Below are 23,774 nucleotides of genomic sequence, written 5' to 3' on the forward strand. Positions count from 1 at the left end.
CCCCAAGCTGCAGAAAGCCTCACATGACCTGGCAGACTCGGTGCCTGAAAGAAATTAGGTCAAGCCTTAAAGAAACCATTACCTAATTCTGTTGGGTGGCTCCCCATCTCCCTAGGATTGCAGGCCACTTCCGGCTGAATTTCAACCTTCCCTTCCTGTCTCATCCTTCCCCCCTCCCCCCCCACCCCCAATCTTTAAGGTTCTAGAGTGCTTCCCCATCCTTAGGATCATAGAAGGAGTCATTTACATTTACATCTAGAAGGCAATTTAGAACAGAAAAGGATTTTAGAACATAGAATGAATGTTGGGGCTAGAAGGGCCAGAGTTGGAAGAGTCCTTTTGTCCAACATTCACGTATAGGAAGAAAGCCCGGGGAAAGTGGGTTGTTTGGGATTTCACTGGTAATTACAGCCTCCCCGTGACTCATTATCCTATATGTTCCCCTCGGCATTCCTGGTATGTAGGTTGGACCAGGATTTTTCTCCCCATTTTATAGATGGGGAAAAGTAAGGCCTGAGAAGGAAAGTGATTTTTCTTGAGGTCCCCAAATCATCACATCTCAGCATTGGAAAGGACAGAAGAGGCTAAATCGGCCAACCCCTGCCTGACTCAAAATCTCCACTAAGAGAAGTGATCTTCCAGCCAGCCCTTGCTTGAAGGCCTCCAGGGAGGGGGAACCTACCACCTCCCAAGTCAGCCACATCACCCTTGCCTCTCTGCAGTCTTCCTGCCCTCTTGCAGTTCTGCTGTTGGGAGCCGGGAAGAGCAAGTCTAGTCCTGTTCCCACATAGTGGCCTATCAAAAGCTGAAGAAAGCTTTCTTGAGCCCCCTGGGTCTTTTGTTCTCTAGATTCTGGGGATCATAGATTTCTCACAATAAGGGACTCGGAATTTGGTCCAATTCCCCTTCTTTTTACGGCTGTGTAAGCTGAGGCCTAGGGAGGCCTCATGACTGGCCCTATGACGTTTCAATTCATCCTGAAAAAGGTAACTGTCAGTCAGTTAGCATTTATCCAGATACTCTTGTGTGATAAGTACACCCGAGTATGTCTCGGGCGTAATAGTAATCGCTGCAGATACATAGAAAGGTAAAAAGGACAGTCCCTGCCTTGTGGAAGCTCACAGTCTAATGGGGGGAAAAGGAGAAGGGGAGATGGCAGATAACTCTGACTAACCAAGCCATAGATAGGCAGGATAATTGGAAATCGCCAAGAGAGGGGCTGCACCCGAATTAAGACGCTTGGGAAAGGCTTCCTATAGAAGGTGCTACTCGAAGGAAGCCAGGGGCAGAGGTAAGGAAGGAGAGAATTCCAACCTTGGGGAACAAATTCCTCGAGGCTCTTATGGGTGCTTCGTTTGAGGCCTGGCAAGGAGGCTCATGGCCTGGCTGGGGAGGTGGGAGGTGTAAGAAAACCCATGATTTGTTATTTGCTCCTGTAGCCCAGGGCTTCTTTTTCCATGTGTGACCCTTTTCTCCTGAGAAGTTTATATGCCCTTATACCCTGACCCTAGATATATGGGCATATAAAATAGGTTTACAAATCAAACATTTACTGATAAGAAATTAGAAGTTCCCAACCCCCACATTCAGTTATGAGACCCCATGTGGAGACACGAGCCACAGTTTAAGAAGCTGGGTTGCAGATGATAGGGAATCACTGGGGTTTTTGAGGTAAGGGTAGAGGGTTGGGCCTTCACTTTCTAAGATAATCACTTTGGTGGCCTAATGGATGATGGGTTTGTTGGGGTACTTGGCACATGTCAAGGTGTTGTCTTTGAAAGAATTCCGGCTCAAACTTTCTCCACATGGAACATGAGCGTTTACTGGAGTGATGCACTGCGCAAGCTCTCTCCTCGAGAAAAAGAGGCAGCCCCGCACAGTTAAGGGGAGCAGGGATATTGAGAAGGGAAAGGAGGAAAGAACAGGAAAAGTTGGCGAAGCGGGAAAACTGAGCAATCTCAGGTAAGATGGGCATGGGAAAAATGCCTGTCATATGTATATCTCAGATAAGATATGCATGGAAAAAGTCCTTTTGCTCTACTAACAGAGACAGAGACAAAGGTAAAGAGAGAGACAGACAGAGTAAAGATAGAGGGAGATATAAAGAAACATCAAACAGAGACAGAGACAGAGAGATTGAAAGACAGAGATGGGTTTTTGAGGCTTCTTTTGTTCTAGTGAGGCCCATGAGCAAGAGTGAGTTAGGATGCTGGAGCCGGGGCAGCAGCTAAGACTCCATCAGATTGGCGTGGGGAAGAGACTCGAGGCAGGTGGCGAGGGCCTGCACTAGACTGGGGCAGTGTCCAAGGAGACCAGGCGGTGTATTTGAGATATGCGAGTGGTAAAGGTAAAGGAAGGCCTTGGCAAATGCTTGGATATGGAAGTTGAGAGACCCTTGGGTTGTGAAACTGGGAGATTGGGAAGATAGTGATGTCCCGGATAGTAATAAGGAAGTTGGTTGGGAGGGGTGTGAGTTTAGGAGGAAAGTTAATGAATTAATTTAATTAAGTCAATGTTGAATTTAAGGTGCCTATTCAAAATCCAATGGGAGATGTTCAGTCAGTAGAGGGATATGCAAGATTAGAAGTCAGCTGAGAGCAGGATAGGTGGAAACCCTAAATGGCCCAACCGAAAAACCATAAATTCAAATGCTGATTAAGACAAAAGTTTGTCTGGAAGGCCACTGGCTGCCATAGCTGTCACCAAAAGGGAAAGGTTAAAGAAGGCTCCCTTTTCCATAAAAGCCTTGCCTGGTCTCTTCCTGACCTTTATGTCAAAATGGATTTTCATTAATAAAGACCATTCAAATTCCATTCCACTCAAAAACAGTTTACTGGGACCCATTCTTTTGTTTGTTTGTTTTGTTTTGCTGAGGCAATTGGGGTTGAGGGACTTGCCCAGGGTCACACAGCTAGGAAGTGTTAAGTGTCTGAGACCAGATTTGAACTCCTGTCCTCCTGACTTAAGGGCTGGTGCTCTATCTACTGTGACACCTAGTTTCCCCCTGGGTCCCATTTCTTTCTTTTTTTTTTTTTTTAATTGTTGTTTATCTTTCACTTTTTAAAAAAATTATAGCTTTTTATTTACAAGATATATGCATGGGTAATTTTTCAGCATTGACCCTTGCAAAACTTGTTCCAATTTCTCCCCTCCTTCTCCCCACCCCCTCCCCCAGATGGCAAGTAGACCCATACATGTTAAATATGTTAAAGTATAAATTAAGTACAAAATAGATATACATGTCCAAACCATTATTTTGCTGTACAAAAAGAATCGGACTCTGAAATATTGTTCAATTAGCCTGTGAAGGAGATCAAAAATGCAGGCGGGCAAAAATAGAGGAATTGGGAATTCTATGTAGTGGTTCCTAGTCATCTCCCAGAGTTCTTTCGCTGGGTGTAGCTGGTTCAGTTCATTACTGCTCCATTGGAACTAATTTGGTTCATCTCATTGCTGAAGAGGGCCACGTCCATCAGAATTGATCCTCATACAGTATTGTTGTTGCTGTGTATATGATCTCCGGTCCTGCTCATTTCACTCGGCATCAGTTCCTGTAAGTCTCTCCAGAGGGCCCATTTTTTTTTTTTTTTTAATTAACTTTTTATTGACAGAATCCATGCCAGGGTAATTTTTTTTTTTAAGGTCTCTTTAAAAATTTATTGCTTTTCTTTTCTTTTTTTTTTTTTAATAGCCTTTTATTTACAGGATATATGCATGGGTAATTTTACAGCATTAACAATTGCCAAACCTCTTGTTCCAATTTTTCACTCTTTACCCCCACCCTCCCTAGATGGCAGGATGACCAGTAGATGTTAAATATATTAAAATATAAATTAGATACACAATAAGTATACATGACCAAACCGTTATTTTGCTGTACAAAAAGAATCGGACTCTGAAATATTGTACAATTAGCTTGTGAAGGAAATCAAAAATGCAGGTGGGCATAAATATAGGGATTGGGAATTCAATGTAATGGTTTTTAGTCATCTCCCAGAGTTCTTTTTCTGGGCATAGCTGTTTCAGTTCATTACTGCTCCATTGGAAATGATTTGGTTGATCTCGTTGCTGAGGATGGCCTGGTCCATCAGAACTGGTCATCATAGAGTATTGTTGTTGAAGTATATAATGATCTCCTGGTCCTGCTCATTTCACTCAGCATCAGTTGGTGTAAGTCTCTCCAGGCCTTTCTGAAATTATCCTGTTGGTCATTTCTTACAGAACAATAATATTCCATAATATTCATATACCACAGTTTATTCAGCCGTTCTCCAACTGATGGACATCCATTCAGTTTCCAGTTTTTAGCCACTACAGAAAGGGCTGCCACAAACATTCATGCACATACAGGTCCCTTTCAGGGTAATTTTTTTTACAACATTATCCCTTGCCCTCACTTCTGTTCCGATTTTTCCCTCCCACCCTCCACCCCCTCCCCTAGATGGCAAGCAGTCCTATATATGTTGAATATGTCCTAGTATATCTTAGATACAATGTATGTGTGCAGATCCAAACAGATTTCTTGTTGCACAGGGAGAATTGGATTCAGAAGGTAGAAATAACGCAGGAAGAAAAACAAAAATGCAAACAGTTTACATTCATTTCCCAGTGTTTTTTCTTTGGGTGTAGCTGCTTCTGTCCATCATTGATCAATTGAAACTGAATTAGGTCTCTTTGTCAAAGAAATCCACTTCCATCAGATTACATCTTCATACAGTATCGTTGTTGACGTATATAATGATCTCTTGGTTCTGCTCATTTCACTTAGCATCAATTCATGTAATTCTCTCCAGGCTTCTCTGTGTTTCTCTTGCTGGTCATTTCTTACAGAACAATAATATTCCATAACATTCATATACCACAATTTACCCAACCATTCTCCAATTGATGGGCATCCACTCAGTTTCCAGCTTCTAGCCACTACAAACAGGGCTGCCACAAACATTTTGGGACATACTGGTCCCATTCCCTTCTTTAGTATCTCCTTGGGGTATAAGCCCAGTAACACTGCTGGATCAAAGGGTATGCACAGTTTGATAATTTTTGGGCATAATTCCAGATTGCTCTCCAGAATGGTTGGATTCGTTCACAGCTCCACCAACAATGTATCAGTGTCCCAGTTTTCCCGCATCCCCTCCAACAATCATCATTATTTTTTTCCTGTCATCTTAGCCAATCTGACAGGTGTGTAGTGGTATCTCGAGTTGTCTTAATTTGCATTTCTCTGATTAATAATGATTTGGAACACTCTTTCATATGAGTGATAATGATTTCAATTTCATCATCTGAAAATTGTCTGTTCATATCCTTTGACCATTTATCAATTGGAGAATAGCTTGGTTTCTTATAAATTAGAGTTAATTCTCTATATATTTTGGAAATGAAGCCTTTATCAGAACCTTTAACTGTGAAGATGTTTTCCCAGTTTGTTGCTTCCCTTCTAATCTTATTTACATTAGTTTTGTTTGTACAGAAGCTTTTTAATTTGATGTAATCAAAATTTTCTATTTTGTGATCAATAATGGTCTCTAGTTCATCTTTGGTCACAAATCTCTTTCTCCTCCACAAGTCTGAGAGGTAAACTATCTTATGTTCCTCCAATTTGTTTATAATCTCGTTCTTTATGTCTAAATCATGGACCCATTTTGATCTTACCTTGGTATACGGTGTTAAGTGTGGGTCCGTGCCTAATTTCTGCCATACTAATTTCCAGTTATCCCAGCAGTTTTTGTCAAATAATGAATTCTTATCCCAAAAGTGAGGATCTTTGGGTTTGTCAAACACTAGATTGCTATAGTTGACTATTCTGTCTTGTGAACCTAACCTGTTCCACTGATCAACTAATCTATTTCTTAGCCAATACCAAATGGTTTTGGTGACTGCTGCTTTATAATATAGTTTTAGATTAGGTACAGCTAGGCCACCTTCATTTGATTTTTTTTTCACTAATTCTTTTGAGATTCTTGACCTTTTATTATTCCATATGAATTTTGTTGTTATTTTTTCTAGATCATTAAAATATTTTCTTGGAAGTCTGATTGGTACAGCAGTAAATAAATAGATTAGTTTAGGGAGTATTGTCATCTTTATTATATTCGCTCAACCTATCCAGGAGCACTTGATATTTTTCCATATTGTTTAAGTCTGACTTTATTTGTGTGGAAAGTTTTTTGTAATTTAGCTCATATAATTCCTGACTTTCCTTTGGTAGATAGATTCCCAAATATTTTTTTGCTTTCGACAGTTATTCTGAATGGAATTTCTCTTTATATCTCTTGCTGGTTGGATTTTGTTGGTGATGTATAAAATGCTGAGGATTTATGGGGATTTATTTTATAACCTGCAACTTTGCTAAAGTTATGGATTATTTCTAATAGCTTTTTCGTAGAATCTCTAGGGTTCTCTAAGTATACCATCATATCATCTGCAAAGAGTGAGAGTTTGGTTTCCTCACTGCCTATTCTGATTCCTTTAATCTCTTTCTCGACTCTTATTGCCGAGGCTAGTGTTTCTAATACAATATTGAATAATAATGGTGACAGTGGGCAACCTTGCTTCACTCCAGATCTTACTGGGAAAGATTCCAGTTTTTCCCCATTGCATATGATGCTTACTGATGGTTTTAAATATATGCTCCTGACTATTTTAAGAAAAAGTCCATTTATTCCTATACTCTCAAGTGTTTTTATTAGGAATGGATGTTGGATTTTATCAAATGCTTTTTCTGCATCTATTGAGATGATCATATGGTTTTTGTTAGTTTGCTTATTGATATAGTCAATTATGCTAATAGTTTTCCTAATATTGAACCAGCCCTGCATTCCTGGTATAAATCTTACTTGATCAGTGTATTATCCTGGGGGTGATTTTCTGTAGTCTTTTTGCTAATATTTTATTTAAGATTTTAGCATCAATATTCATTAGAGAGATTGGTCTATAATTTTCTTTCTCTGTTTTCAGCCTACCTGGTTTAGGTATCAGTACCATGTCTGTGTCGTAAAAAGGAGTTTGGTAGGACTCCTTCAGTCCAGAGGGCCCATTCTTAATGAGACACTTTGCTACGGGTCTTGGGCTGAGTCTATGGAATACATGATGGGTGTGTTTGACAGTCATCAGCAGAGAGATGGCCATTAAATCCATGGGAACTGATGAAATTCCCCAAATGAAGTAGTCTAGAGAGAGAAGAAAACAGGGCCTAGGGCAGTGTCTTGAGGGACACCTTTGGTTAGAGGGTGTGATCTGGAGGAATGTCCAGCTGAAGAGGAAGAGCCATCAAAGAGGCAAGAGGAGTGTATGAAAAACCTAGAGAGAAAGGGCTATCCAAGAGAGCCATTAAGGAGAATGAAGATGGAGAAAAGGTCATTGGATTTGGCAAATGAGAGATTAGTGGTAATTCTGTTTTGGTGGTATGATGAGATTAGAAACTGGATTGTAGGGAATTGGGAAGAGAGTGAGGTAAAGGGAAATGGAGAAGGCCTTGTCCTGCCAGGAGAGATGAAACCATGATGGATCAAGGGAGTGGCTTTTGAAAAGAGGGAATGCATGGCTGTGTTTATAAAACAGTAGAGAAAGAGCTGGAGACTGGGAAAGGGTAGAGATTAGTGAGAGAGTGGGGCTACAAGAAGGAACCATCTATGGAAGGATTTGCCTTGGCAAAAAGAAGGCCCCCTTCTCCTGTGAGCTAGGGGTGAGGAAGAGGAGGAGGAGAGGGAAAACAAGAAGAGGAGGAAGAAGAGGAAGGGAGAAGAGGAGCAGGAGGGAAGGAGAGGAGGAGGGAAGAAGCAACTCGCTCTTCTGCACCTGGCTGCATTTTTTTTTTTTTTTTCTCATTAGGAAGTGAAAGTTTTGAATCCTGGCATCTGATTCAAAATCCAGAGGGGCTGCTTTCCCTTGTATTAAGACTGCCACTAATTAGGTTTATTTGAAGCTGCATGATGTGTTCCTTGCAAGGCTGTGTGTTCCATGAAGTCCTGGCCCGACACCTAGCACAGCGCCTCACTCAGAGGGGGCCTCGGCAAACTGTTTTTGAATAGAATGTTATTCTTAATGGCCCTTATTAATGAAAATCCATTTGGACATAAAGGCTGAGGAGAGAGAACAGACAGGGCTGTTCCGGGGAAAGCCAGCCTTCTTTAACCTTTCTCTGTGACAGCCCAGCAGAGGATCTTTTTTTCTTAATTACCATTTGGATTCCCGGTTTGGAGGTTGGATCATCCGCGTGAATGTGTCTCATTTGCTCCTGAGTCACTGTAGGCCTCCCAGCCCCTTGCAGCATCCTTACTTCCTGTGGTGAGCTCCACTGGAGGCCGGGGGGCCCTCTCTGGGCCATTTATGCCAATGAGGAGTGGGGGCAACAAGTAACATTGCAGGCAGTTCTAAGAGATGGCATAAACCATCAAGTCCAACCCCTTCATTTTACAAAGGGGAAAACTGAGGCTCAGGGAGGTTGTTAATAATAATAATAATAATAATAGCTCTAAGGAGCTATTTCTTTGAATTCATCTATGGCAGCTGATCCAATAAAGGCTCTCTTACTATCTCCTTACTTATTTGGGTATCGCCTATCGATTAGTTATTTTCGTTCTGTCATTTCTAATGGCAAAGTCATTTTCCTTTGCCCATGTCAGAGAATGTCTCGTGTTGCCCTTCTAGTCTATCATGTTTCTGATAAGAGTTAGGAAGCGTGCCGTGTCATTATGGGAGTTCTGTAGTCTCTCATGGTTTGTGTTGCTTGATATCACTGGAAAATTTTTTCCCGTTTTGCTCACTTCATTTTGCATCAGTTGATAAAGATTTCATCAGATTTCTCTCGATCCATTCCTTTTGTCATTTCTTATGATACAGCAATACTCTATTATATTCACATATACCGAAATTCAGCCATTTCCACTTGCTGAACACCCACTTTGTTTCCCATTCTTTGCTATTTCTCAAAATGTTGCTATAAATATGATTTTACATCGAGGACCATTTCCTCTCTCTTTGATCGTTTTGGTGGATCGGCCTGCGAGTGGTCTCATGGGGTCGAAGGACACGTTCCGTTTAAGTGACTTTTTTGGGCACCGTTCCAAGTTGGCCGACAAACCGCTGCTGTCCTCCCACATCCCCTCCGACAATTGTCGTTTTCTACTCCGTGATCTTGGCCGATCTGATGTCCACATCGCCGGGATTTTTGCTTCTGGTTTCTTCTTTCTTACGCCTTGCCACGTCGTGACGGTGACCCAGCATTGTCTGAGGCTATGATAGTGGAGCCTAAGCTCATACAGGTCCTACCGGTTGGGAAAGCTTTGGGTAAGGGCCAGTGGAGGCCTGGACGTATGCCTGGTATCCAGTGATGACTAGCCTAGCCGAATTCAGAGAGGCTTGTCACCAGGCTAGCTGGAGAATGATGGATTTTCATCACTGTACCTTTCAAAAGCCAAATTTCCGAGAGATGGGGAATCGCGTTTGGCAGAGAGAGCACCGGTGCCTAGGAAATTACCCATCCTTGAAAGACTTTAATGTAGTCTGCAAAATGTTTGAGTGGAAAGGGGCCTCTAAAAAGAAGACTCTCATTGCTGTGGAAAGTTAGTCCCCCAAACTCCAGCCACTCGGGAAGAGACTGTGCCCATGTAGCCCGAGTGGGAAAACCTAGAGTAAACAGCATACATGATAAAGTCACAAAACAAACACTTCTTTCCCTCGAAGAGCTTCCGTCTGACTGATTTAGTCCATCTCCTTGCCCTCTCCTCATTCGTCCCCAAGCCCAGTTTTAAAGAGGAGGAAATAGTGCTACGGGGAAACGGCACTGGCAGAGCCTCCAGAACCCCAGGCAAACGCTTTCCTCCATACAGTCTCTTAAAATGTCACCCAGGATGCTTCCCTCCAAAGTGTGCAGACTGGTTCTAGCTGGGAGCTGGCCTCAGGAGGATAATTTTCTCTTTGGCTCTTTGCCCTCTCCTGGAATTGCTCCAAAATCCTTAGACTTATGTCTAGGTTTCCTCAAATGGGGGGGGGGGGGAAAGGAGCCCCCAGCTCCTGTAGAAATGAAGATAGCAGGTGCCTATTAAGTATGGGACAGCCTCGATTTTGCTTCACAGAAATGCTGAAGATGCAAAAACTCACAGGAGCCCGTAAAGGGCTACTGAAAATGCACGTGGGGTATCGGGTGCCCCCAGAAGGGAACGCAACTTGAGGCCTCTGCCCCAGCAATATTTTGATATTCTCGTGACATCTGTCCAGAAGGGAGATGGCAGGAAAGTGCAAGGAGAGGGAGAGAGGGAGAGACGCTCACTTCTGGGCCATTGGCAGGAATTGCCCTTTTCAGCTGGCCGGTCCCTAGGAGTCAGTGGCAGGAGTCTCGGGAGCCCCAAACGGTGGCGAGCCAGTGAGTGAGTGAGCGCTCATATTCTGTGTAGAGGGGCTCCTTTCCTGCCTCTGAGCAAAGAAAAAATGTTTGGGGAGCTCAGTAAATTAAGGATCCCTGTGCTCCGCCACCTTTTCCCTCCTCACAGGGGGTCATGGGGTTTTAAATTGGAGAGGAATTTTGAGGTGGTGTGGTCTAACTGCTTTCCAGGTGAGGAAGCGGAGGTCCGGCAGGTGAAGCCAATTATTGTCCAAGGTCACACGTAGCAGGGGGGCGGGACTGGAACCGCCGTCCTGGATTCCAAATGCAGAGCCCTGGAACTTGCTGCTGTCAGCTAAAGCTTTCACAGCCCAAATCACAGTCCTCTAGTGCTTTCAGCTTGGGGCTGATGGCTGCCAGCTGGTGCTCGCCGGCTCGAAGGGCACCCAGCTCACACTGAGGAAGACCCGAATCCCAGCCCTTCTTTAGACAGTTCCCAGCTGTCTGATGCTGGGAAAATCACTTGGTAACAGTGCCGTGTGCCTCAGTTTCCTTAGCTGCAAGATGGAAATAATCTTAGTCCTTCCTTGGTTTTGCGGTCCTTGACAAGTCTGGCAGACAAGTCAGGTTTATAATACCGGCCTGATCATATGACTAATGAGGACGTACAGAAATGAGTTACCACAACCCGGCAAAGCCCTGGGAGGGTAGGGACGGTTGGCTCCGTGCCTCTGTACCCCCGGGAATACACACGGTCACCTTGGGGAATGGCGGCCTTTAACCAGTCTTTGTGGATCGATGGTCAAACAGCTTCAAGGAAAAAGGTTCCCCGATGTGCCCCCTTTTTAGAGGATCCCCTTTCCCCCATTATCCCTTCCTCCCACCGATTTGGAAACCGGCCACAGTCCGCTACGTGAAGCCTGCTAGGTGTGACCCTAGGCAAGTCCTCCGCTTTCTCTGGGCCTCAGTTTCCCCGTCCTCCCGGCGCCCTACGGCGGGAACTCGGGGCGGAACGGCGTGTCCGGGTGGGGGTGGGGGAGCTGTCCGGGACGGAAGGCCAGAATGGGATGGGGTGGTGCTCCCCCGCCCTTCTGCTCGCCCAGCTCGTGCCTCCTGCTTCCGCTGGCAGCTCGATCTCTGCCAGTTGGGACTCGGGGCTCGGCAGCGGCGGCGGCGGCGGCGGCGGCGGCACTGGCGGCGGCGGCAGCTGCAGCAGCGGCAACAAAGGAAGAGAAGGGAAGCAACCATGCAGTGGCTGCGGGGCGGCCCCGGAATGGTGAGTGCGGGACTCGGGGCTTCCTCCTCCTCCTCCTCTTCCGCCGCTTCCATCCCGCCATCCCTGCAGCCGCCTCCTCCAAGGCCGCCGCCGGCCGCCGGGGCCATTTTCGGCTTCTCGAGGCCCGGGGAGCGCTCTGCTCGGGCCGGCTGAAGCCAGGGGGCCAGCCCGGGCGGGGGAGGTCGTGGAGGAGGGGGCCGGGCCCCGGGAAGGGCATTAAGTGTCCCCTCCCCTCCCCCCCACCCCGATAAGTGCCCAGAACAAAGCGGAGGCTTGCGTTCTCAACCGGCGGCCGCCCCGAGGTGGGAGGCGGGGGTGGGGGGGGTGGGGGGTAGGGGAACTTGACCCCCACCCCGACGCCTCTCCTTCTGGCCGTGTGACCTTGGGCAAGTCACTTCCCAGTTGGGCCTTCGCCTTCTCCTCTGCCAAATGAGAGTAATAATCCCCGTCCTCCGCTAATTGTGGCTGGGGCGAGAAAAGCCTTGAGGTGCCAAAGGAAGGGGATGTATCGTTATTATAATCAAGCGCGGGGGTTGGGCTGGCCGCTCTCCCAGGTCCTCGCCATCCTTGCGGCCGATTAGCGGGAGGGCCGGGGGTGGGGGGCCGGGGGCAGCCTCTGCGGTGGGGCGTGGGGGGCCGAGGGCTTGGGAGGGGACGAGGCGCCGCCGAATTCTCCGTCCCAGGCGGCTCCCGGAGAGCGAGCCCGGAACAAAGGCGCTCTCCCGAGGAGGAGGAGGAGCGGCGGCGGCCGCGGCGGCGGCGGCCGGGAGCGCAGGCCCGCACGGCTGGCGCTGCGCCCGGCCTCGGTGTCGGGGATCCGGAGCGGAGACCCGGGCCCGGATAGAGATCCGCCCGGGCCCGGATGCACATCCGCCCGCCCCGGCCCCGCCGCTCCGACCGTCGCCTCAGCCCGAGCTTTGGGGAACCGGCGAGCCAGGGAGGGGGCGTTTTCATTCAACTTTTTGGAGGGGGAGGGGCTGCCCGGGGCCGGGTGCCCGTGGTGTATTTGCAATACGGGTTCTCGGCCCGCGCGGGGACGGGGATTTGGCCCGAGCGGCCGCTCGGCATCCGTTCCTCGAGGGCCCTCCGCCCATCTGGCCCCGCCCCGGGTCTCCTCCACTCTCCTGGGCCAGAACGAGGCTCCTGGCTCCAGCCCCTCCCTCCACTGGCCGTCCTCCACCGGGCGCGCTGAAAGGGCACATCCGCTGCTCCCGGGCTGCCCTCCGAAGCTGCCCCGGCCCCCCACGGCCCCCCACGGCTCCCCACGGCTTCTCAGTGCTCCCGAGATAAAGCTAGTCCCCGCTCAGCATTGAAAGCCCCTGCAGGCTGCCTCTGGCCCCTCCTCTTGCTTGATTCTACATGACTACAGCTAAATTTCCCATTTGTTGTTCCCGGTGTGCTGCCTTTGCTTTCCCCTGGATCCCTTCAGGTGCCACACCTCCTCCAAAAGGCCTTGCAATGAGCCCTCCCCCCCCAGCTGTCAATGCCCCTCCATTATCATAAAATCTGACTCCGAGGGGGTCATGGAGGCCATTGAATTCACCCCCCCCCATTTTACAGATGAAGAAACTGAGGCCCTCAGTGACTTGCTCAGTATCGTAGTTAGTGTGTGTCTGCGGTAAGATGTAAACCTGTTTTCCTGACTGCAAATCTAAGGCCCCGTTTCCCACAACGTGCTTTCCCCCCCCACTTAATAGTATTTTCTTTTCCCAATTACACGTAAAGATAGTTTTCAACATTTATTTTTGTAAGATTTTGAGTTCCACTTTTTTCCCCTCCCTCCGTTACCTTCTTCCCCCCCCAAGACAGCCAGCAATGGGCTGCAGGTTCCCCGCAGCATCCGGAATCCACCGAAAGAGCTTTGCAAACCTTAAAATAGTATAAATGCTAGATGCCAGTAAGCCCGGGGCAGTAACTAGGGAGCTGGGAGTCAGGAAAGCCTGGTTTCAAGTTCTGCCTGTGTGACCCTGGACAAGTCACTTTACTGTACTGTATAGGCAGCAAGGAAGGTTCCTGCCCAGGGAGTCCCTGCACCAGGGAAATTGCAGATGGGGTCCGAGCCCTGTGTCTCTCAGGGTCACACGCTGCATGTTGACGTCTCTGTATGTGTGCTGTTCCACGGGAGATCACTTGTCCCTCTGGGGCAAATGAGCATTGACTGAGTGACGGGGTACGGGTCTGGTTTGGGCATGTGCCTGTTTCCCTGCGTGTGTGCACATGCCACATCAGCTTCGGGGCATTTGACTATTGTGATGGCCGCAAAAGGACATGCATATGTGTGCGGGGCCGTCTGGGCAGGGTGGCGTAGTGGAAGAAGCCTTGGGTTAGGGGCAAAGGAGCTGGGTTCAGATCTCAGCTCTGCTCCTTCTTGGGTAAGTCATTTTATGTTTTGGGGGCTTATTCACCTCTTCTGTAGAATGGGTGGGCTCTCGGGTCCCTTCCACCTCCCAATTCTGTGATCCTTTGTGGTTCGTTGGGGGCCAGAGTTTGTAAGCGTGATTGTGCTGCCCGCACGGCCATGCGCGGAGGGGCTGTGTGTGTACAGGTGCATGTGTGTTTATCCCAGTGTGCTGCTTCATAAGCATGTGGCGGCATGTGGGCATGTGACCGCCCGGGTGAATGCATGTGTGAAAGAGCCAGCTGGTGCATTGGCCGGACCGAGCGGCCTCCAGAGTGATGACGGCGCCGGCCCGGCCCGTAGTCCTGCCCCTCACGACATGACTAGGATTTGACCTTGAGCAAGCAAGTCTCCACCTCTTGTGGCCTCGGTTTCCTCCTTTGTCAAAGGAGGGGCTTGAATTGGATGCCATCCAGGGTACCTTCCGGCTGCCATAGCTCCTAGGTGACTGTTGGCTTGTGCTTACTGTCATTGTGCAGAGGTCACCTCGGTCTGTCTTCCCTCTTTTGCCTCTCTGTGGTCTGACTCGCCCTTTCCCAATCGCTCTGGCATGGACTGGGCAGCCAGAGGCTGGGCCTTGGGGCTGGGCAGGCCTCCGGCACAGCTGTGATCCAGGAGGGGCGTCACAGGCTTTGGGCATCAAAGATCGAAGCGGGCTCCAGACCTCAGTTCCCCTTTCGTTCCTTAGAGAACCTGAAGGGGACCCGGGAAAGAGGCTGCAATGCAGTCATCGGCTCTAGCTCTCTGCCCTTGACCCGCTGTGATCTGCACCACTGCCTCCCTTTGGTTGGGCACTGAAGAAAGTCCCACGCGAACACCTCAAATTTTATTAAGTGCCTACCAAGGAGGAGCAAAGTGGCTGAAGAGGGATTGCTGAGGCCATGCCAGGAGGAGGAGGGTTCTGCAATGTAATGGACCATTTAGGGAAAGAACCCTGTCTTGGGAATCAGGAAGGAAAGAAATGAATGGATAAATGAATGAATGAGGGAGGGAAAATAATCAATCATATGCTTTGTTGTGGTTAAGTTGTATCCGACTCTTCATGAGTCCCTTTGGGATTTTCTTGGCAGAGACACCGAAGTGGTTTGACATTTCCTTCTCCGGTTCATTTTACAGATGAAACTGAGGCAAACAGGGTCAGGTGACTTGCCCAGAGTCACACGGCTAGTGAGTGTTTGTTGCTGGATTTGAACTTGTGAAGATGAGTCTTCCTGAGGTTTCAGCCGTGGAGACGAGAGAAAGGTCCTTTAGGTAGAGCAGCAACATAGATGTTAATATGACCATATTCTTTGACATGATGTTCATTGCAAATCCATACTGGATTCTGGCATTGAAACAGTTCATGGTACCAAAGACTTTAGCGAAAGAGCTGGGTCTGAATACTGGGTCTGGCCCTTCCTGCTCGTGTCTTCTCGGGTGAGTTCTTTCCCCTTTGTGAAGCCGTTGGACTAAATCGTCTCCAAGGTTCTTTCCAACTCCAGATGTGATGATTCCTCGAGCCCCTCGTCTGCCTCCCTCTTAACCTTCATCGGGAGGGCTTGTTCCGGTGAGTACTGAAGGAGGCTGGGATGGTGTTACCTCAGCATCCTAGAGCTGGAACTGGAAGGAACCTGACAGGCCATCGAGTCCAACCTCTTCTTTTTCACATGAATAAACAGAGGCAAAGTGTTGGAGGTAGGTTGCGGTTTTGAGCGCAAGGCCCTTTCTATTGCACCGTGCCGCTTCTGACCTCTCTGACAGGCCTGCTAATGTTGTCACAAGAGCCTTAAGCTTGATGGAGTCGGGAAATACAGGGCTCTCGATCCTCATGCTGACGTTGGGCCTCTAAAGCTCACTTTCTGTGCCTGACAGACGAGGGGATTCGTTCTCAGCAATACCTATTACCCAGAGGAATCGTGAGAAAAGAACTTTAGCATCCCTTATGTATTTAAGAAATGACAGCTGCCACGATCTCCTTGAGTGCAGCCACTCCTCTGCAACCCCAACTGGGCCATTGCCCAAAACTCCATTGAAAGGTGGTCTGGAAAGAGAGAGATGGTATCTTGGCAGGGCCCGATTTGGCATGGACTTTGGATAAGGGCTCTGACAGCAGCAGCAGCTGCTCAGAAACCTTCCTTTCCAAAGACATTTTACCCTAGGGGGCCAGAATTGCCCGATTCTGAAGAATGTCTTTGACAGAGAATTTGGAATTGTTGCCAGTTCCGTGTGGCCCCGTGTGTACGCGCAGATCTCGGGTTTGGCCCCGGCAGGATAGCCGACCCCTCGGAGGCACTGCGTTCGGCCCCATCTGGAGCACTGTCTGCCTTCCCTTCTGGGCACTATATTGTAGAAAGGGCACTGCCAGATTGGAGTGGGTCCAGAGAAAGGCGGCCAAGGATAGTGAGGGGACCGGGCCATCCAGAAGAGGAGCGGCCCTTGGAACCGGGGAAGAGGAGAGTGACAGTTGTCCTGGAAGGTCTTTCCAGTCTTTGAAGGGAGATCAGGTTTGTCCCGCGTGGCCGCAGAGGACGGAAGTTAAAGCCACAGGGCAAGGTGCCCAGAAGCTTTTTGTTTGGTTGGCTTTTACGGTATTGAGGTTTTGCATATCTACCAAAAGCATAAGACAGGGCCTGCGTGTAGCATCGAGTATATGCCGGCCTGGAAGGCCACAGAGCTGGCTTTCAGTGCTTGGAGTCAGTGTGTGACTCCAAGAGCAAATCACTTCCCTCTGACCTCGGTTTCCTCCTCTGTAAGACGGAGTTGGATTAGATTATCTATAAGACTCCCTTCAGCCCAAGAGTTTTTGACTCTAACCAGTAGACACTGGCTGTGGTGGGGCATGGATGGCTGCCACTTAGCCGGTGAGTACTTGTTCCAAGGATTCCATTCCATCCTGTTTCCCCCAGCAGATCGCCCCCTCTCTCTGTCATCTCATCTCCACTCTCGATGATTTTCAGTCTCTCTGTGCTCTCCCTCCTGCCTGTAAACATCCCCGTGTCTCCCCACACCCCGAAAAAGGCCTCCATTGGGCCTTCAGTCCTGCTAACTGATCATCCCGGATGTCTTCTTCCCTTCACTAGCCAAACTCCTACAAGAGGCCATCCACCCCAGGCCCCTTCACTTCCTCCCTCACTTCTCAGTCTTTCTCCCCCCTTACAACTCAACTTCTCATTCACCCAAACTGCTCTTTCAGACATCCCCAAGGATCTCTTAGTTGCCTTTTCTCAATCTTCATTCTCCTTGACTTCTCTGTGACCTTTGACACTGTGGGTCACCCTCTCCCCCTTCTCTGTTACTGTAGAGGGCACCACCAACCTCCCAGTCCCCGAGGCTCACAACCCAGATGTGTTTCTGAACTCCTCGTTATCTCTTACCTCCCAGGGCCCAGCTCTCATCCAGCTTGGCACTTTCACCTTTGCAACCATCTTGCAAATGTGCTCCTGTCTGTCGTCGGGGACCGTGCCCCCAGGCCGGTGCGGGCCCTCATCACCTCGTAGCTCTATTGCTGTAATTGCACGCCTTCCCCCTATCCCTCCTTGCCCCTAACTACTGATTTCCCTGGCTTGCTTTAAGTCCCACAGTGCTCTTCATTTCAGAGCATCCTGCCCTCTTAATGACTTCTTATTTCTCCTGGGCATAGCTTGCTTTGTATATATTTGCTCCCCAATTCGATTGTAAACTCCTCGTGGCCAGGGACTGTCATTAGTATCCCCAGAACTTGGCCCAGTGCCTGGCACGTCTTAGTCACTTAATAAATGTTGATTGAATTAATGTCATTGAGGATCTTGGGATCCCGGAACCTCAGAGAGAGGAGGACTCCGGAAAGGCCAACGCAAATCCTGTGGAAGTAGCCCCAGGCAGTGATCCCCCAGTCTCTACTTGCTGGCTGCTGGTGATGCTGGATCCCCTCTCTGGACGCTGACCATTTGGAAACTTGCCTGATGTTGAGTTGCTCTGCACTTCCTATGTTGCTGCAGAGGAACGCTTGGCCAGGGTCATCCAGGGAGCGTATCTGGTCAGGAACATGACAGCTGAGAGTGACGACTCCTGAACACTGGGGACTCCTCTGACGAGACACAGCGCGGCATTCCCACAGTCGCGTCAAACCAGTGCAGAATCGCCTCTGTTCTGGTTTTTTTAAGTTTCCTATCATCTTCATTGCCGAATAGACGAAGTGATAGCGTTACAATCGAGTGGATTCCCCCAGTAGCTGGGCCTAAAAGAGTAGGTGTCCGTGGCCATCTCCAAGTGGCAAGAGGTCTGCCATGTAGTGCCCCGGGAATCTCTGCTAAACAGCTTTATCCATGACTGGGAGAAAGGGGTGATTGCGGCCCTACCATATTTGCATGGAATACACAGCTGGGAGGATCTGGGAGCATCTCGACTCTGTCCCAGGGAGGATCGGGGAGCATCTCGACAGGGAAGCCATGGGCTGAATCTGCCGAAAATGAAATTCAGTAGGCTCAGTGTGAAGTCTGGCACTTGGGTATAAAAGATTAAATCCCTTAGTGTAAGCTGGGAGAGGTAGACATGGTTAGGCAGCAGGTATTCTGAAAAGGATTTGGGGTTTTCAGTGGACTGCAAGCTCAGTGGGAACCAGCAAGGCCCCAAAAGCTCATTTAACCATGGTTTACATTAAGTGCTGGGATAGAACTTCCAGAAGAGGAGAGAGGCCCAGGGAGATGAACTGGCTTTTTGGAAGTACCTTCTGCCCCTAAGGTCTCTCCCTTGATGGGAGGACTTGATAGAACTTCCACTTAAGCAAGGTGTGCAGGCCAGCCACTGTCTCATTTCTCTCCAGTCCATACCCAGCCTTCCCCTCTCCTGTCCCTCCTGGCTGCCCTCTCCCCTTCCTTTCATCTTCCTTTTTATATATTCCTTCCCCTTCCCTCCATTAGAATATAAGTTCCTTGAAGGCAAGGACTGGCTTTCTTTTTCTGGTCATTTCCATTCCCTGTTCTTAACTCGGTGCTGGAACAGAGTAAGCTCTTGATAAATGCTTGTTGACTGCCTGAGTGACTTGCCCATGGTCACTTATAGGCTCATGGCTGTAGAGCTGGAAGGGACCTTCTCATTCACCCTTCTCATTTTGGAAATGGGCCTACCTGAGGCCCAGGACGGTGAAGTGATTTGTTTTGCATGGGGAGTAAGCTTCTAAGGTGGGGGTTGGAACCAAGTTCCTCTGACTCCAGATTCCCATAAAGCATTCAGCTACACTGGCTGACACGTAAGTTGAACCCTCTAGCAGCTGCTGTATTTCAGGTAGTTCTCCATCTCTGCAGAGAGGGAGAAGTGTGTATTTCTGCCTAGGGCCAAACTTGGTGAGGATCATCTACAGTAGCCCATTCAGTCAATCGTTCCTTGTGTTGGAATGGTCCTGCGTCTTTCCCCATCCGGAGAACCGCTCGTGTCCTCCTCTGCATCTTTCCTCTTCCTGTCTTCTTAGTCGTGCTCCATCCGGCCTGTTCCCCTATTCCCCAATCACCAGAAGGTCTCTTTTTTTCTGTTCTGTCCAGAATGGGACGTGGAACGTATGACCAAGAGAATGAGGAAGAGGGAAATGAGAACGGGTATCGAAACACAGACTGCTGAGAACTGGCAGGGACCTCAAAAGGGCCTCGGCATCATTCTGCTTGAGGAGAGGCAACAGCTAAACAAACTGGGATAAATAAGACTGTTAGTTCACCAATACTTGAAAAAGGAAGAGGGTTATCATTCCCATCATCACTTCCTTGGCACTTCAGCACGTACAGAGTACTTAACACACTGCCTGGCATAGTACGGGCTTGGTGAATGCTGATTGATTGACTTGCCTTTCAACAATCCATCGAGACAGGCAGGGAGCACAGCTAATATTTTCCCCATTCTACAAAAGAGGAAACCGAGACTTTGAAAAGTTTTAGGGCTACAGGATTTTAGAGCTAGAAACTCAGGCCTTCCTCACTTTACAGATAAAGTGGCGATTTATAATTTTCCCTAAGCAGCTGGGTATGATCGCCACAGAGTTTCTAGCTCTAAAATCCTGTAGCCCTAAAACTTTTCAAAGTCTCGGTTTCCTCTTTTGTAGAATGGGGAAAATATTAGCTGCGCTCCCTGCCTGTCTCGATGGATTGTTGAAAGGCAAGTCAATCAATCAGCATTCAGTCAGGTTTTGAACCTGCATCTCCTATTTCTAAATGGCATGTTCTTTGCATCCTCACAGAGCCTCCTCTTCTCTCTGTGATCAGCCTCGGGTCTCCTCACAGAATGATGTGAGAAATAGAGCCCCTGACTACTAAGCTCACTCAAATGTGCTCCTCAGATTTTTTCTTCTCTTCACCCTGGTCTGGTGAACGTTGCCCATCATTCAGAGGTGCTCTCTTGTTTGTTTCACGAGAAAATAGGATGTAGAGCTAGAAGGGACCTCAGAAGATACACCTAGTACAACTCCTCTCCCCATTTTACAGAGGGAGAAATTGAGGCCCAGAGCAGTGACGTGACTTTCCAAGGTCATCCGGCACCAGACACAGGATTTGTTTGTTCTAAAATTCTAATTAGTATTTTATTTTTCCAAATACACGTAAAGATCGTTTTCGACATTCATTTTTGTAAACCCTTGTGTAACAACATAAAAGATGAAAAATACTATGTTGCGTTCCATATTCAGTCTCTGTAGTTCCCTCTCTGGATATGGATTGCACTTTCCATCCCGAGTCTATTGGAATTGCCTTTAATCACCACACTGTTGAGAAGAGCCAAGTCCATCATAGTTGATCATCACGTGATGCTGTTGTTAATATGTACGATGTAGAGACAGGATTTAAATCCAAGCCCTTTGGTGCCAGAGCCAGCGCTTTATCCACCGAGCCCCACTGCTTTTCTCCTCAGTTGCCATATGCTTGCCTACTGTTGTTGCCTTTGCTCCTCATAATGTTCTTTGTGCCCCCTCTCCTCAAAATCCTTCAATGGCTTCCTGTGTACAATTCGGCCTCCTTTCTCTGGCATTCAAGACCCCTTATAATGTTGCCCTACCTCTATTTCCAACTTAACAAAGTCTGGTTTTCACCACCACCTATCCTTTAGCTGAATCAAACTCCACTCTGCTCCCTCCCCCCCCCTCCCCAACATCCGTGGTGCCTTCTGACACAGCTTCCCATTCCTTTCTTTCCCAATTTTTAAAGCCAAGTTCCAATGCCACCTCCTCTAGGAAGTCTTCCTTAATCCCCTTGTTGGTAATGGCCTTCTCCCTCCGACACTGAGGGAAGGGGACTGTGTAACCATGGGCAAGTCACTTAACAAATCAGTCCCCCGGGAAACCTTCAAAGAAGAGGATTTAAAAAAAAAATCTGGGATCATAGTCTCATGCCCTATCCCTCGATATATGTATTTTTTAGGTCTTGGTTGTGTGGGCACATTTCTAGGTTGCCTGACCTATATATAGACATGCAGGATGTCTCAAAAGTTACTGTATTGACTATTGAGTCACTGTGAGGAAGTGGGGGGGGGGGAGGTGACGTCAGAAGGACTGGCTTTCAGTCTACCATTTCTGAGCCCACTCCTCTTAACCTCAGTTGCCTTATCTGTAAAAATGAGATAACGCTCATGCTGCCTCTCCTTTAATGGACCTGAAAATGAATTTAAATAGTATAGATTTTTACTGGAACAAAAGAATTAAGTAAGTTTATTGCTTCTGGTGAATTCTAGGGAAGGGAACTTGAGAAGCTCCTTTTAGAGAGATATATGTTCTGTCTCCCAAGTTGCAATATGTGGCACTCTGCCCTAAACCTTCAGTGGCTCGCTATCAAGAGTCCAAAGAGAAGGGAAGCTTTCGTGGGGGCAGGGCACCAGTATCTCTCAGTGGAGCTGTGGGCAGTCTGGGATTGTCCATTTGGAGACGTTTCCCTCTAGCCCTCTCGGCCTCTCGGAGGCAGTACCATAAAGAAGGAAGGACATCCCATCTAAGTGACAGGACTGGAGTTGGAACCGCCGTCTTGGCAACTGTGTGACCACTTTGGGCCTGCTTTGCTGGGTTGAAAGAGTCCAATTAGAGTTTGTTAAAACTTTTTCCACTCGCAACCCTTTTTTGCCTGAGAAATTTTTAAATGACCCCAGGTATATTAAATAGGTCTACTACGCTTACAGATAAGAAATCATAAAGAAATTTATTTTTCAACAATTCTTTGCTATACATGTAATTTGCTCTTTTCTTAAAGAGGAAAGAAATTTGGGTAGGAATGAGGTGGATGTGCTTGCTGCTTTTTACAATAAAGAGTTAAATCTTGATACTTGTTACTGTGGCCCAATATCTTCCCGATCCCCACCTTCAGTGCCAGTGACCCACATGGGCTTGTGACCCACAGGATAAGAAGCTTTAGAGTAGCTGATGACCTCTGAGACCCCAGCGCTAAGTCATTTTTCAATGCCTTCTGGTGCCTTAGCTTCCAGCTCTGGTGTTCTCTGGAAACACCCTGAAGTAGGACAAATAAACTAGCTGGAGCTAGTTTATTTGACTTGCCAAGAAAAGTATTCCGGAAATCTCTACCCCTCAGGGTACAGTGATTGTTTTATTGGTTTCCTCGACTTATGAAAGGTAGAATAAATGTTAATCATGCAGATTAAGTGGAAAACTCTTGTTTGCCCACACTTTTGGAGAGCCCGTTGTTAAACATATACCAGCAACCCCCCAGCCAGAGGAAACTACAAGACCAGTTCATTCCATCCCTATCTCAACCCCAAGTGAGGAGGGCCTTGCCGGGTGCCAGTTACTTATCTATTAGTGTGCATGAGCTACATGTGACCTCTCTCCTTATGCTGGATGGCTTTCTGAGCCTGATCTCTTCCTGCCCCAGTCAGCAGGTAGGGCGACAGGAAGAAGGAAGAGCCAAAGAAGCATTTCTTTAGGGACCTATCGTGTGCTAGGCCCTATGCTAAGCACTTTATCTCATGGAGTCCTACTACCCCAGAGGTAGCTGAAATGGAGACACCATTGGATCTTTCCCCTTGAATGAAGTAAGGGACTTTTGCAGGTAAAAACTGAGAGAGAGGAGCTGGTGCCAGCCCCTGTGAATCCTGGGGATAACAGCACCAGAAGAGAAGGTAGGAAGACAAGAGGGAGCAGGGGAAGGTAATCATTGGTCCAGTAGTCAGTCTACAAACATTCTTCTAGTTGCTTGTTGCCCCCACTCCTCATTGACATAAATGGCCCAGAGAGGGCCCCCGGCCTCCAGTGGAGCTCACCACAGGAAGTAAGGACGCTGCAAGGGGCTGGGAGGCCTACAGTGACTCAGGAGCAAATGAGACACATTCACGCGGATGATCCAACCTCCAAACCGAGAATCCAAATGGTAATTAAGAAAAAAAGATCCTCTGCTGGGCTGTCACACACAGAGAAAGGTTAAAGAAGGCTGGCTTTCCCCGGAACAGCCCTGTCTGTTCTCTCTCCTCAGCCTTTATGTCCAAATGGATTTTCATTAATAAGGGCCATTAAGAATAACATTCTGTTCAAAAGCGGTTTGCCGAGGCCCCTCTGAGTGAGACGCTGTGCTAGGTGTCGGGCCAGGACTTCATGGAACAACAGAAGGGGGACATTTGAGAAGCACCAGTGTAGAGATGGGCGTTAAATCCATGGGAGCTGATGAGATTCCCCAGGTGAAGAAATTGTTCCCACTTGTGACCCTTTTGTTCTTGAGAAAGTTTCACGTGCCCCCAGGTATGTGGGCATATAAAATAGGCTGCACAGCAAACATTTACTGATAATAAATCAGAATTTCGTGATCCCCACATAGTTACAAGACCCCATATGGGGGTGATTCCAGGAC

General features: G+C 48.0%; 1 protein-coding gene across 4 annotated transcripts in view; it reads left to right on the forward strand.

The window, feature by feature from the left end:
- The window catches only part of ARHGEF9 (Cdc42 guanine nucleotide exchange factor 9), a 240,944-nt gene that overhangs the window by 90,734 nt on the left and 126,436 nt on the right, over positions 1-23,774 (forward strand). Inside the window, exon 1 of one of the 4 annotated variants that reach the window (XM_031944672.1) lies at positions 11,533-11,600. The exons of the other annotated variants lie outside the window; for them this stretch is intronic. Within the exon in view, the coding sequence (XP_031800532.1) occupies positions 11,571-11,600 (30 nt within the window). The 5' untranslated portion in view covers positions 11,533-11,570. Of the gene's footprint in view, positions 1-11,532; positions 11,601-23,774 lie in introns of those variants that run through there. 4 annotated transcript variants of the gene reach the window in all.

Source organism: Sarcophilus harrisii, chromosome X (genome assembly GCF_902635505.1).
Source record: "Sarcophilus harrisii chromosome X, mSarHar1.11, whole genome shotgun sequence".
Classification (NCBI taxonomy): Eukaryota; Metazoa; Chordata; class Mammalia; order Dasyuromorphia; family Dasyuridae; genus Sarcophilus; species Sarcophilus harrisii.